The 15753-nt window shown below is 45.2% G+C and overlaps 1 protein-coding gene across 1 annotated transcript in view; it reads right to left on the reverse strand.

Annotated features, from left to right (window-relative positions):
* grin2da (glutamate receptor, ionotropic, N-methyl D-aspartate 2D, a) overlaps positions 1-15753 on the reverse strand; it is a gene marked incomplete at both ends in the record, with an annotated part of 164648 nt that overhangs the window by 130167 nt on the left and 18728 nt on the right. The window contains 2 exons of the mRNA XM_079998209.1: positions 2388-2575; positions 12757-13023. Coding sequence (XP_079854335.1) covers positions 2388-2575; positions 12757-13023 — 455 coding nt within the window. The remainder of the gene's footprint in view (positions 1-2387; positions 2576-12756; positions 13024-15753) is intronic.

Raw genomic sequence — 15753 nt, forward strand, 5'->3', positions numbered from 1 at the left:
GCTTCCACACTATGAGCTCCGGTTCAGGTAGTGACCGAGAATAGTCATTTGCACTGTTTTCACTTTATCCATTATTTATACTGTTTCTGCAGAGATGTTGCCTTTTGCACATCTTTAGTCTCTCTTTACACAACTTATATATCTGCTTCGACCTTCATCCCCGCTGCTCAACTTCCCCATAGGGAGAAATAAAGGTCAATCCAATCTGATCGAAACTCAAAGATTAAGGCCGCACTGACAAGCTAACCACAGGTCATACATGGGCCAAATTTGGGTCAATATTTGCTAGTGATGGTCCAAAGGGAGAATTGGTTTTATTGCACTGTGACTGTTAAATATCACAGCTGGAGGAGTGCAAGCAGATTTTATTACAGATACTATCGATGCCATTTGTGCAAGCAGATTAAATTACAGATACTATCGATGCCATTTGGCCTCAAATTCCGCACTGACTAAACATAATAGTGGCTAACGGTGGGATCAGTAAGCCACAGGAGGACTTAAATGTATATTTAATACAACACAGGCAATTTATTATATTATATAATTATAGAACCCAGAATAGTGATTGTGGCGCCGCCCCTTGTGGCCGCCTGCGCGAGCACCTCGCGTCGATTACGCACATTATTTTTTGTATTTTTAGAACTTATTGTGCAACTTGAACCCAACTTGAACTTGAATTTGAACTTGGAGAAAAATGCTTTTGGAAATGGAGACGTCAAGTTTGCCAACAGATTTACGAGATCTGATGAGTAAACTCCTTAAAGGCACAATCAGTATCGTTGAATATTTAAAGACAGATAGAGCTCCCTAAAGGGAGCCATAGAAATGACATCAACATTGTCAAACATGGTGCTCAGCCAGTCGTTTGGAGATTAATGTTTTCCCATGCTGATCAAACCAAAATGAAACCAGTTCAGGGTTAGAAGCAGCGTCATTCAGGGGGGGAACTTATGGGCAGAGATTGACCGGTTTGGGGTTGAGGGGCAGTGGTGTGTGGATGGGGTGGTTTGAGTAGCCACACCTAATGCTCATTGGGTGGGCTATCAAGCAGTCGGTTTAAAACCCCATCCTCACCCACACTCAGGGTAGGAGCCCATGTCATGACATGTTTAATCTGGTCCTGGTTAATTCCACCTAGCCTCCTCTCTACAATAAACTGATGTCTACAACCCTCTCGTCTATGTCTCTGTGGGCCCTGGAAACGCTACTTGGATGGCATGTGGTGGCGATATTGCCACACTGGCGCATGAAATGGGACTCTCCAGCATGGGGAAGAGACACAGAAGGGAGGCCCTAGAGCCACTAGCGGTTCAACGGGCGGCCCCAGCACCAACCCTCTCCCGGCTGGCAGCAGCAGCACCGAGGGTGTCCGGTGGAGGGCTGGGGGGGAGAAGAGGCGAAGCAACCACCACAGGTCGCCACTGGCAGCTAGCTTCTCTGCCCGGCAGGCATCACTGGGACCATCCAGAAGCCTAGCAGCCAGGCTACCCCTCCAAGCAGCACCTGTGACAACCAAGACCGGCCAGGCCTTCACCAGCCAACACAGCAGGGGTGGGGGGGGTAGGCTTTCTTGGCCTCAGTTTGGTGTTGCGAGTATGTGGTGTGTGTGTTCCTGTGTGGATAGGGTGGTTTGAGCAGCCACACCTGATGCTCATTGGTTGGGCTAACGAGCTGTAGGTTTAGAATCCCCTTCCACACACACACTCCGGATAGGAGCCTGTGTCGTGACATGTTCACGCTGCTCCTGGCAAATTCTGCCTAGTCTTCTCTCTACAATAAACTTATGTCTACCACCCCGTGGTCTCTGCTGGAGGGCCCTGAAAACGCCACTTGGGTGGCGAGTGGCGGTGAAACTGCCACAGGGGTGTTTCCTCCTGTTTTAGGAGCTTGAAGTCTCAGCAGCCATCGAGGGAACAGCGGGAGGCGTCTTGTAATCTGAAGGTTGCTAGTTTGATCCCAGGCTCCTCCTGATAGCGTGTACTGTGGTGCCCTTGAGCGAGACACTTAACCCGTAATTGCTCCTGTTGGCTGCGTCCATTGGTGTATGAGTATTTGGAATTGGCTTTGGACAAAAGCATCTGCCAAATGAAGATATAATATCTTGGTCAATTTGCATTAAATATTACTTATTGTACCTTTTGAGCCAAAATGGGAAATGGCAAAAATGCGAATCTGACTTTAAAAAATATATCAATATTGACATCGCAGTGAAATATAAACAGGAAAGTGTTATGAAGGTTGATTGACGCTCATTGCATTTCTTGTCTGTTTGGTGGATAGAATACTTGACCCAACAAGCCAATCAAGATTGGCCAGATATACATCCAATACTCTAGATTGTTTTCGGATTTCACTATCAGACTTTTTTTCAGGCGTTTTCGTACCTGCGGGGCTCGTCCCTCCAGCCCTGCGGCCGGATGGCGAACAGGGCCTTGGGCAGACCCTCCAGGCCCAGGCCCGACAGCGCCGGCCCCACGGCGAACCACATGTGGCTGGGCCCGGCCTGACCCGCTGCCCAGGCCGCCTTGAAGACCAGCTCGGCCTCCTCCTGGGAACAGTAGAGTAGGCGGACCTGTGGGGACAGGGGGAGAAAGAGAGGGGGCGAGAGGTATGGAAGGATTTTCAGGAGTTTGAACAGAGATTTTGATCACATAATACATTTTGGACAAATTAACTGAAGAAAAAGAACCTCTTCTGCCGATTCTTGTTATTAAAGCTTTTGCAGTTGAATTGAAGTGCCATTGCTTTAACATACGGACATACGGCAACATTTAAAATAAAAATGTGTTATCCTTGTTGTCAGTGGTTATTTAACAAGTGTGCGTTGACTACAAAATGGGCTAAAACTTTGATTTGACGCTGGTTTCATTTGTTTAAAACCCTCTGTTGTTCATTCAGAACGTTTCTCCTGTATGAAATATGAATAAAAGTTTGAGGAAATAAATTCGGAGGAAGGAGTGTCAAGAAAAGAAAACCAAGAGGAGAGAGAAGTAGTGGAACGTGGGGTGAGCATCAAACAGACTGATGATACTTTGGCCCATTACTCAGAGGAAACGCCGGAAGATTTTTGCCGACACGCTCTTGGTCCACATCAGTTTTAGTAGCTTTGGACGCCGCCAAACCCAAAATGAGCCTAACAAGCCGAACCATGTCTGCTCTCCGCTGATGCTCTGACGGCCGGGGCAGCTGGTTCCACACCTCCATCAATGTCAACACGGAGCGAGGGATGACGCCACAACCTCCCACTCGGACCCTGACGCGGTGGCAAACGGAGGGCCCTGTCGCTCTGCTGGAGCTTGCACGTTTCGGTGACAGTGTATTGCCGCCATTATCCATTTTTAAGAAAATGTATCCAACAGAAAAACAAAGTCCAAAAAGTCTAGAATCAGAAATATCAAGGTCAATAGTGACTACCCCCAATAACAGTAACTTGTCTTGGAAGGACATACTGTGTGTGTGTGTGTGTGTGTGTGTGTGTGTATATATATATATATATATGCACTACTCACAAAAAGTAAAAAGAAAAAGCCGAATATTGGCTTTCGGGTGAAATTTCATGATGAACCTAAAATGCACTATAACCTTTACAGGTGAACTTAATTTGACCTTCTCAACTTTTGAATGCACATGTCCAACTGTTCAATGTTTCAGTACTTTTTGCACAACTTGCTGTTCTGTAACAAGGAGCTGAACAGCAAAATTCACAACAGGTGTTTGATCCATGAATCGACCAATACATTTCCTGGTTCAATTCAAATTGGTATTTAAACAGTCCTCTTCATCATGCTGTTCACATTTTGACATCATGAGACCAAGACGACACCTAACAATTGATCAACAATACCTCAGCATTGCGAGGCTTCAAACAGGATCTTCTCAGAGGGAAGTGGCCACTGAGCTTAGAGCGTCACAGAGTGACATCAGCAGGTTGCTACAGAGAGACTGGAAGAGTCACAGAAAGGCATAGAAGTGGACGTCCTTTGGCCACATCCCACACTGATGACCGCTTCATTGTGAACAGTGCCCTGCGGAACCGGATGATGAAGGCCACTCAACTCCAGGCACATTTAAGGGAGGTGAGAGGCACCCAAGTGTCATGTCAGACCATTCCAAACCGTTTACATCAGCGTGGTCTGCGTGCTAGACGACCTGCAAGGGTACCTGACCACACCACCAGGCACAGCCATCATCGTCTTGCATGGGCCAGGGAGCATTTACGCTGGACGAGGGACCAGTGGCCTCAGTGCTGTTCTCTGATGAAAGTCGATTCACGTGGAGCAGAAATGATGGCCCCCAACAATTTTGGACACGTCAAGGAGAGCGCTATGTATCAGCCACTGTTGTCACCAGAGGAGCCTTTGGTGGTGGTGGTGTTACAGTGTGGGCAGGTGTGTCTAGTCAATACAGAACTGCCCTACACTTTGTGAATGGTACAGTGACAAGTCCATACTACCTGAATAACATCATTAATCCAGTCATTGTGCCCCTACATGAACAACACAGGCCTAATTTCATCTTCATGGACGACAATGCTCCAGCTCATCGAGGTTCATTAGGGAACGGCTGCTGGAGACTGGGGCACCTCAAGAAGAGTTGGGGGCCAGGCCTCAGCAGACAATAGGTCGACTTGTGAACAGCATGAGACGTCGTTGTCAAGCTGTAATTGATGCTCAAGGGCACATGACAAGTTATTGAGACGTTGACATTTTTTGTTGTGGTTAACCCACCACTGTGGTTGGCTTTTGTTTCAATCAATTGTTTGAGATGAGGAAATCACCATTGCATGCTTCTACTAAAATGCCCTACTTTCATGATATAATATCACTGTAGCGTGAACTTTTTACATTTTCCATAAATTTCACCCGAAAAACCAAATATCCCTAACTTTTTGTGAATAGTGTGTATATATATATACACACACACATACAGTATATCCACACACAGTATATACATACAGTATATATTATGAATCAATTGTGAGATTTCTCTACTACAAAAATCTATTGCTTGACAAGTCAGTTTGACCGGAGCCCAAACGTAGGAGACCAACAGGTAAGGTGTACCAGACCAATAAAGTTTTTAAACTTACTTCCCAAGTATGAAGTAAAAAATAAAGTCTGCTCCTGGGCATGCTATTTGTCTTCCTGCTGGAATGATAATGTTTTATTTACATAAGTGATGTTTAGTTTGTTGTGGGGGAGAATGTATTAGTTTGTTAATTTAACTCAGTAATCCACGTCAGGACCGCACAGCGATGTTTGTGGTTGATGCATACCAGGCTTGGTAATGAAATATTTTCATTAAATACAGTTTACACTTTGTGCCCAGAAAAAAAGAGCCGAGGCATAAAAAAAAAGTCTTGTGGCGTGATACTTTCAGGACGATGAGGCTTCGGCTTGGCGTGACCTTCCACATTGATCAACATGGCAGCGTATCTGAAGTGTTTCCGCACCGCTTTCGCGTCGTTGACATGTCGCCTCTGGTGTGGTCCTTCAGTTGGCAGGGGGCAGGGCCTATGATGCTCTGGCCACACCCAGCCATCAAACCCCGCCTCTTAACTTGGAGATGTAGTTTGGGCGGAGAGTGGAAAAAGGTGGTTGGGTTGACAGTTACGTTTTCCATGTTTGAAGTCTGTCAAGAATATGCAAAAAAGGCTGTGAAATAACAAATTTAACATTTATATTTCTACTCTGTGTAGCATGCCTGTGCTACCTTTAATGCAACAAATGTGATTCAGACTACTGATGAAAAGTCGGGCTCTTTTTGGAGATTCGGCTCTTTACAAGTGTGGCTGCAGACTCGGAAAAATAACGACTCTTTTGCCTGGAGTAACTCACAACTCCTGAGTCATTTAAAAGATCAGCTCGCTACAAACAAATTGTTTTGCATCACTTATTCAGACTGGCGGAAGGAAAACAGCATGCCGCCTGGCTCGCTAATAGTATCGGTATTGGGAAAAGGATGGACGAGCTGATGCTGCGCTGTGTTCATCGTCTCAAGGCTTTGAAGTGGAACAAAACAAACGACCCATTCCAACCTCCCGAAACGCACCAGAGATTCTGCTTATTAGACACATGAGGGGATGATGTTTTAAATGGAACCCGGCGGCTTTACCTTGTGTCACAATGAGGGTTAAAATACCTTTTTCTTTATTTCAAGTACTTGTTGGAATAAATCATTCATTGACGTGGTAATGCAACAAAAAAATATAAACTAAAAATGCCACTGAAGGAGAGAGTTATCTATCCATCCATCTATCAGTACTGCATATCCATCAATCCATTTGTCCATCTGTCTATCCACCCACCTATCATCCATCCATCTGTCTATCCATGATCTGTCTATCCATCCACCCATCTGTCCATCCATCCATCTGTCTATCCATGATCTATCTGTCTATCCATCCACCCATCTGTCCATCCATCCATCTATCCATCCATCCACCTGTCACCCATCCATATCATCCATCCATCCATCCATCCATCCATCCATCTGTATATCTATCCACCTATTATTCATCCATCTGTCTATCCATCCACCTATCATCCATCCATCCATCTATGCATCCACCTGCCATTTATCCATCCATCCATCTGTCTATCCATCCACCTATCACCCATCCGTCCATCCATCTATCCACCATTCGTCTATCCATCCGCCTATCATACACCCATCCATCTATCCATCCATCCATCCATCCATCCATCCATCCATCGTCCATCCATCTGTGTCTATACATAGATATATGTTTTGTTTGTTTTCGGAGCCTTGAACATCTCTTACCCCCACGCACTCCATTTGTATTCCTCTTGTGTTTCTCCTTTTCATTCACATCTCTCTCTTTCCCTCTCTCTCCTTAACTCTCTCTCTCTCTCTCCAGATTTCTATCTCTCTCCCTCTACATCTCTCCCTCCCACTCTCCCCCGTCCAACTCTATCTCCTCCTGAAATATAAACCACATATTCATCTCAAAGGTAGATGCAAAGATAGACATTGAGAGAGGGGGGAGTCTGGATGGACAGCGATGCTGCTCCCTCTAAATTATTCCTCCACGTCAGACTGCCAAGGAGATGGAGACGAATTAATCAATGATTCAATATGGAGAATGACACGTGTGTGTGTGTGTGTGTGTGTGTGTGTGTGTGTGTGTGTGTGTGTGTGTGTGTGTGTGTGTGTGTGTGTGGGCTTGTATGGTAATGTATGTATGGAAGTCTTTGTAAGTATTTGTGTGTCTTTCTGTATGTGTACAGTGTGTGTACAGTGTGTGTACAGAAAGTGGGTACAATGTGTGTGTGTGTGTGTGTACCGTGTGTGTGTACAGTGTGTGCGTACAATGTGAGTGTACAGTGTGTGGGTACAATGTGTGTACAGTGTGTTTGTACAATGTGTGTGTAGAGTGTGTGTGTACAATGTGAGTGTACAGTGTTTGGGTACAATGTGTGTACAGTGTGTTTGTACTGTGTGTGGGTACAATGTGTGTGCAGTGTGTGTGTGTGTGTGTGTGTGTATGTGTGTGTGTGTGGGGGGGGTACAGTGTGTGTGTACAATGTGAGGGTACAGTGTGTGTGTGTGTGTGTGTACAATGTAAGTGTACAGTGTGTGTACAATGTGTGTGTACAGTGTCAGGTACAACGTGTGTCTGTACAGTGCAAGTGTACAGTGTGTGTGTACAATGTGTGTCTACAGTGTCAGGTACAATGTGTGTTTGTACAGGGTGGGTACAATGTGAGTGTACAGTGTGTGTGTACCGTGTGTGTACTGTGTGTGTGTACAGTGTGAATGTGCAGTGTGTGTGTACAGTGTGTGTACAGTGCGTGTGTACAGTGTGTGTACAATGTGAGTGTAAAGTGTGTCGGTACAATGTGTGTTCAGTGTGTTTGTACAGTGGGCGGGCAGTGTGTGTGTACAGTGTGTGGGTACATGTCTCTGTGTAGTGTGTGTGTACAATGTGAGTCCACAGTGTGTGTGTGTGTGTGTCCAATGTGTGTGTACAGTGTCGGGTACAATGTGGGTACAGTGTGTGTGTACAGTGTGTGGCTAAAATGTCTGTCTGTACAGTGTGTGTACAATGTGAGTGTACAGTGTGTGTGTACAATGCAAGTGTATAGTGTGCAGGTACAATGTGTGTACAGTGTGTGGGTACAATGTGTGTCTGTACATTGTGTGTGTACAATGTGAGTGTACAATGTGTGTGTACAGTGTGTGTGTGTACGATGTGTCTGAGTGCAGTAAGGCTTGTTTCCCCCTTCCCAAGTGGTTTCCCCCACCCACCACCACCACCTCCATACTAGCCAAAGCAAACCGGCTGTCTGGGTTTGGCATCTGGGCTGCAGCAGCTGAAGCAGAAGCGAAAAGCTGGCAACTGGAAGTCCTGATTGGTTAACCATCTGAGGCTCCGCCCACTGCAGGCGGAACACTAGGGGAAGTGGCAACACTGATGGATGCTTATCCATTTATCCATCCATTGATTCATCTACCCATCCATTTACCCATCCATCTATCCATCTATCAATCTCAACTGTTTGGTTGATGGGTTGGTTGATTGATTGGTTGATTCGTTGATTGACTGGTGGGTTGGTTGGTTTGTGGATGATTGATGGATTTGTTGGTGGATTTATTACTTGGTTGGTTGTTTGGTTGGTAGTTGATTGGCGGATTGTTTGGTTGGTTGAAAGATTGCGGGGTGGTTGGTTGGTTGGTTGGTCGGTAAGTACAATGATCAAAATTCATGTTATTTCGAAAAACAATATATCTAACTACAGTTTACTGCACATTATAATGTCTAATCAGACAAACAAAAACAACAAAAGCTCAAAGAAATATTGTGTTTTTGTTTGCTCACACGGAGTGCCCATAGTCAGCCGAGAGCTTTGTTAAATGATACTAAAGTAATTTCCCGCTTTTCCTTCCTGCACTTCTGCACTTTGACCGCTTCTCTCAGTTCTTTATCCCTGTTCTGTCACTCTCTCCCTCTTTTAACATATTTAATTTTGACACAGGTCTCTTAGGCTGACAACAGGAAAACACAAGGGAACAAGGAATTAAATTGAACTAAAAAAAAAAGGGCTAAGATGCGAACAAGATAAATGGGCAGAGAGAAGGAGAGAGGTGATGAATCTGTTGTTACCCAGATAGAGGGAGAGAGAGAGAGAGAGAGAGAGAGAGAGAGAGAGAGAGAGAGGTTTGTCCAAGCCGCTAAGGTCACTTCAACACGTTCGATCCACACAGCTCCTGACTCAAGAGCCGTGGCGCTCAGACCGGGTCAGAACCACACACATTCAGGGGCCAGAACAAAAATCGTACAGTATTTCTGAAAAAAGGTCTAAATGTACTTTGTCCATCTTTCCCAGATTCAGACAAGAAGGTCAACACCTGTTGGCCCAGCACATGGCTGCAGGAGGGATCAATTGGACTAGCTCCTGTGAAATTAGGAAAATACACCTTTCAGAAACTCAAAAGTGGAGTTATTTAGGCGATACATCTTCCAAACTAATGATGTTAGTTGTCTTAAATGAGGCTATATTCATAACTGTTTATTTTTTGATCAGCACTGCACTGCCTCAGAAACTCAACTTGTTGCTGCTGCCAGGGTTGCCAGTTGACAGGGGCCTCCTGTGTGGCCCTCGGGGGACATTTGGGTGCAGTTTCCCAGGTGACGGAAGCCGACAGAGCCACTCATCTAATTTTTCTATTCACTGGCCTCATTTTCGATTTCTCAAATGTTGCCTGTATGCCTATCTATGTGCATGACACACATGCCGGGCGTTGTCCTTCTCATCACAGCGTCCAAACATCATTCGCGGTCCCCTGGAGTTCACCGTTAAATCCTATATGAGTCTAATCTTGTAGGCTATGGATTCCACTCGTTATGTTGACATGAAAACTGAAAATCTGCTTTTTGAACTTAATGTAAGGGAATGACAGGAGATCCAAATTTGGCAGAATAGGTTAAACTTGTGTTGTGTTTTGTTTAGATGGCTGCTCCAGTTCTGTCCCCATCCCTGTTCCATGTCACTGAACTGGTTCTGGTCCAAACTCCGGCTCAGTTCATTCGCTTTCAAAGGCCGGCGAGAAATAAGTGCCAAAAAAAACCAAAACAACAATTGTAACGCCTCAATGGAGACCTGCTCCACACCGGCCTGATACTGGATCCGTATTCTCAAAACACAGCAATTTGTTTCTAATATCACATCTCTTCTGAGTAAAAAAAAAAAAAGTGTATTTATTTGATGAAGAACCTGCCAAAACAGTGTTGGTTTGAGGGAATTCATTTAAAAATGTATATATTTTTTCTTTTCAAAAAAGATTTCCCCTGTTAATTTTCATACTTTGTTATTCAGTCGTGCAATATGTAAAAAAAAACAATACGTGGAAAAATGACCAGATTTAATGACTTGTTCAGGTCAAGGCAGTTCACAGGGAGTCAAAATCAAGCTCACATAAAATAAACCTCCCGAAAAGACGGTCCGAGCACTCATAATAATGACTGATAATGACACTTAAACTGTAATGATGAATTTCAAGACAGGGGAGAGTTAGTTGTGATGGTAAAATATGTGTGAGTGAATAGTGCATTGTAATTACAGGATTGATTTTATGTCAGGCTTAACGTTGCAGTGATGCCATCATTCATTATGGAGGACTCCGGAAAAAGGGCTGTACACAGAATTTATAATCAACTAATTATTACCAATGGTTAAACAATAATTGGTTTGTCGTAATGGCATTTGGTACAGTTCTAATCAAGGCGTTGGGGAGGATATTCGGGAGCAGCATTGTTGGAGGGATCTTGGTTATAATGGAGTTTGAACCGTTCTAATTTGGGATACATTCTCGGCGAGGATGAAAATGTGAATTTTGTCTTTTGTTATATCTTCATTTACTCTAGAATGGAAATAGTTATGTGCTCACAGACAATGAGACCCATATTCCCGAGCTTTCCTCCCCCATTTGGGGAAGCAGAACCTGATAGGCATATCGGCCATTTAGCTGTGGAGTCATTTTGGGTTCGGTCATTTTGGGGGACTTCTATTTGAAAGGCCTGGGATTTATGTAGTTAAGAGGAATGGCTGATACCTTAAAGATTTCTTTTCCCATCACAGAGGAAATGGAATATGTACTGAGACGGTTGGCTAATGAAGCGTAGCCAGTTCTGGCTGACAGGAAGCCAATCCCAGCGATTCTGCCATCTCATTGCTCCACCTCCCCTGCGTCCACCTGTCGGGCTCTACCATTCAATGCAACGTGGGGAATTTGAGCTTGTCTCCCCATATCTCAAAGCTCCCTCAGTAGGACCGTCTTGGCTCTCAGCTTTTATGCCAGCGGTGAGAAGTAGAATCCAGACTCCAAAGCCCCAAACGCTAGATAATACAACAAAAACACTAATACGTGGGCTACCTTGACATCCACCTCGATTGGTGTCCACCAATAGACTTTTTTCTTGAGGTCGGACCTTTTTCACCAGTTTTAACGCTATACAAGAAAACGCTGTACCACTATAAATGGCGGTCTGGACCACGGCCCAACATCTAGCATCCAGTCGGATGTAGATACAAGGTCGGAAGGTGTTGGCAACGGAACTCATGGGTTCTTGACTTCCTGACATTCCGGCGTCACCTGATTCTGACGAAGGTAGGGCATCTCAAAGGACCAAAACTACCTAAGAAGAAAAGTCTGAGTTGTTTGGATGGATTTCCATCACTTTGTTTCTTACTAATCATTACAAACCCCAAACGAAGTCCCAGTTGATCAGTCTGTCCTGGCCCACCGCAGTACGAGGTCTGGAGTCATTTGTATATGAATCCCTCTGGGGGGAAATTAGTTCCCTTCATTTGTCCCATCCCAGTATATTATGTATCTACGGTCAGAGAAGTGTAGCTGCCACCTAGCGGCACCTCGGGACAAACTCCAGATCTGGACCAATGCCTTGCTCAGACCCAGAGCCTTCTTGCTGTGAGACGACAGTGCCAACCACCGTGAGTAAATCCAAGAATATCCCATAACAGGGAGAGACGGCAACCCACCAGAGTTGACGGCAACTTCAGGATTTATGAGAAAAGTTTATTTATGATATGGAAACAAGCATAATGCACTTGGTCACTTTTGTCATAAATCCAGTGGTTGCAACTCGAGTCTGGGGAGTTGTCGTCTCTTGCTCTCATGGGATTTTTTTCCATCGTTATCATTTTTTTTTCTGTATATTTATTCCCAAATTGTATGTGTTGTTCGTTGTCTTGTTTGTTTTAGTATCTCTGTTTATTTGTGGTATTTGTAAAGTTTGGAATTAACGGTTGCTCAGTTGCTCTCGGGCAACCACATTTGGGCCATTGTCAACCATCTGGTGTGGTCTGGTTGCTCCATTATCAAACACTTGTCTTATGTTAAAGTAAATAAATAAATAAATAAATAAATAATAACATAAAATCAGGCATAGGAGCTTAGCATAAAACTGAAACAAGACAAACTGTTACTTACTTTACTTACTTTATTGATATCACTTTCCTAATATTGAAGTATGGCTTTAATTACAAAATACACATAATTACACAAGATCAATATCATCTATCATAAAATGGTTCAAATTTGGCAACCATTTTTTCAGTCTTGGCAACCAAAAGCTGATGCATGTTTGCCAACTTGGCAACCACTTCTCAAAGTTAATTGAATCTGTCCTTCTGCCTGGTAGTACATTCTTGTTGAAACAATATAAAAGTGTAGACCGGAGACCACAATGGTAATGCTACGCGGACTCACCTGGGCCTCGTTGTCCTTGAGCAGCCGCTTGGTCCGCGCCCCCCCAGGGTCGTCGGTCACGTTGAGGATGACCACACTCTTCTTCTCCCAGCCGATGAAGGAGCCGTCCGTCAGGCCCTCCACCATGGCCAGGAAGTCCTCGTAGCCGTGGTGACGGGTGGTGACCACGGAGAAGGACGTCCAGTCGTACTCCTCCAGTACCTCGAAGATGACCTCCAGCTGCAGGGCGGTGGAGCATGTGAACTGGAGGTAGATGGAGCCGCTCTCCTAGAGAAAGGGAGAGGATAGAGGGAGAGAGTGAGAGATTGGGGAGAGATACAGATAGACCTTGGTTGCTTGTTGTGTTAACCTCACACTGCTGAGCTCCTGTTCCCACAGTTTTACCACTTCATACATGCATATAGACATCATCTATTCATTCTTTCCATTTTCAAGTTTCTTTGCCATTTGAAATGAATATGATGAATTCAGAAGCCATATGGCATCGGGGGAAACAGAAGGATCGCAGAACAGAAGGTATTGGAGGGAGATGATCCGCTGTGGCAACCCCTAACAGGAGCAGCCGAAAGAAAAAGAAGAAGATGGCATCGGGGGAAAGGCTCCTGATTGTTGGGCTGCGTTATCCTTTGCTAGACTGCGGAGCACCGAGTTGTTTGAAGGCAGTATGGCAGGGGTCACATTGTTGGGGGTCGGGTGTTTGGGGTGGAGGTAGCAAGGGTTAGGGTGGCAGAGGGGTCAAGATGGCAGGGGTCAAAAAGGCAGGGCTTAAGGTTTAAAGGAGGAAGGGGTCAGGTTGGCTTTGGTCAGGGTGGCAGGGTTTTGAGGTCAAGGAAGCAGGGTCAGGGTAGCATGGATCAAGGCGGCTTGGGTCAAGGTTGCAGGGGCCAGAATGGCAGGGGTCAAGGAGGCAGGGGTCCAAGTTTCAAGGTGGAAGGTGTCAGGTTGACTGGGGTCAGAGTGGCAGGGTGATGGGGTCAGGGTGGCAGGGGTCAAGGAGGCAAGGGTCAAGGTTTCAAGGAGAAAGGGGTCAGGTTGGCTGGGGTCAGAGTGGCAGGTTGTTGGGGTCAGGGGTCAAGGTAGCAGGGCGGCAGGGGTCAAGGTGGCAGAGGTGTCAAGGTTGCAGGGGTCTTGGATGGCAGGCTGAGGGTGTTGGGTGCTTGTTGTTGAGAACCTGCATGAGGTAAATGTTCTCTATGAAGGTTTGGCGGCAGAGGTCGACCATGGTCCTGGTGGTCATGCCAAGCTTCCTAGGGCGCCGCGGGGAGCATGAAGGAGATGTTGATGGAGTTTGAAGATGGGTAGCGTTGGTGTTTGTTGACCATTGGTCGTTGGATGTGTAGACCCCCCAAGGCCCCGAGGCAGTCCACCATCACCATGACAGGACCATCGATAATGATGGAGGTATGACCAGTGCTGTGTTTCCACAATGAGTGGACCATAAGTCACTCTGATTAGATGTAAACACATGTAAATGTGACTAAAATGCATTTATTAACCCTGAGTTACGAGACGATGGACTGGTAACAGTTTTCAGCGTGAAATCTCACAAGAACTGATGCAACAACATGTTACTACTGTAGGTCATACAGTAGTCATCCTGTCATCCTCGATCACAGTGTTTTCGCTGTTCTTTAAAGTCTCAAGTAGTATTTTCCACACACTCTAAACCATGGGTCTCAAACCCGTGGCCCGCGGGCCAATTGAGGCCTATGGGACGATATTTTGTGGCCCCCTACTTGACATCAAAGTCTAGTGTTAGTGCGGCCAGCGCGTCTTTCTTACACGCACCTTTTTGCCGAGTCGTTGCGCGTCATTGCCCTGGGCGATTTATATATTTTTATCACTTATGGGCTACCATAGCTCAGGCTCGTGACAGCTTCCGGTGGTGTTTGTTGACAAGTTAGCCAACGCGAATGTTAGTCACTTGCTTGAAATTTGATTCTGGAGTGACAAGAAGTGGAAGGAAAATATATCCTGTCACCCAGTGCAAGGTACAGAAGACTTGGGAAGTGGCTAATGAAGACAGCAGAGTGTTGCAATAGGAAAGGGAAAAGAATTACATGGATAGCAAATAGCATGAGATGTGCGGCAAGAACAAAAGTTAGAACCTGAATATTATAAAGAAAAAGTTATAGATTATTATTACAAGAGAAATAAAGAGAAAGAAAAAGGACAGATATGTGCAAAAGAAAACAAATTTACCAAGAACAATTTAATCAAAAAGAGCAAGAATTTAAAAGTTGTAAAACATGAGACAATGCACTTGACGTTGAGAATTAAGACAGGTCATGGACATAGCTCTTCTCCACCATGAACTTTAATAAGTCAGGTCCAAACTTACTGATGAGCATCAGAGTCAAGCCATACTGAGGGTCTCAACTGCTTCCTCCCTCAAGCCAAGTGTGGCTCAGCTGTGTAAGAGGAAAACATCTTCCTACAAAAGAGGAGTTCACCTATCTTGGAAGCACCGTAAGACATGATGGGGGAGCACACAGTGATATCAAGACCCAAATAAACAAGGCTAGGAATGCATTCTTCACATTTACAGATGCTTTTATCTTACAATTATTCAAACACCGACGGACGCAGCAATCAGGAGCTAAGTGTCTTGCTCAAGGACACGACAGCATCCTAGCAGGAGGAGCCTGGGATCGAACCAGCAACCTTTGGATTACTAGACGACCAGCTCTACCTCCTGAGCTACCATCCCCATTCATCCCCATCCCCAAAACATCCCCATTCAGAATGCTCAACAATGTATGGCGGTCTCAGCAATACAGCACCAAGACCAAACTCAAACTATATCAGAGCTGTGTCCTCTCCACCCTCCTATATGGCTCGGAATGCTGGAGAATGACAGCAAGTGACATCAAACAGCTGTCGGTCTTCCACACAAAAAATCTGAGAAGAATCTGTAGGATTTTTTGGCACTGGTATAGGGCCCAAAACAATATCTAACCAAGACCTACTTAATAGATGCCAGCAAGACAGCATGGA

Source organism: Zeus faber, assembly GCF_960531495.2.
Source record: "Zeus faber genome assembly, chromosome: 1".
Classification (NCBI taxonomy): Eukaryota; Metazoa; Chordata; class Actinopteri; order Zeiformes; family Zeidae; genus Zeus; species Zeus faber.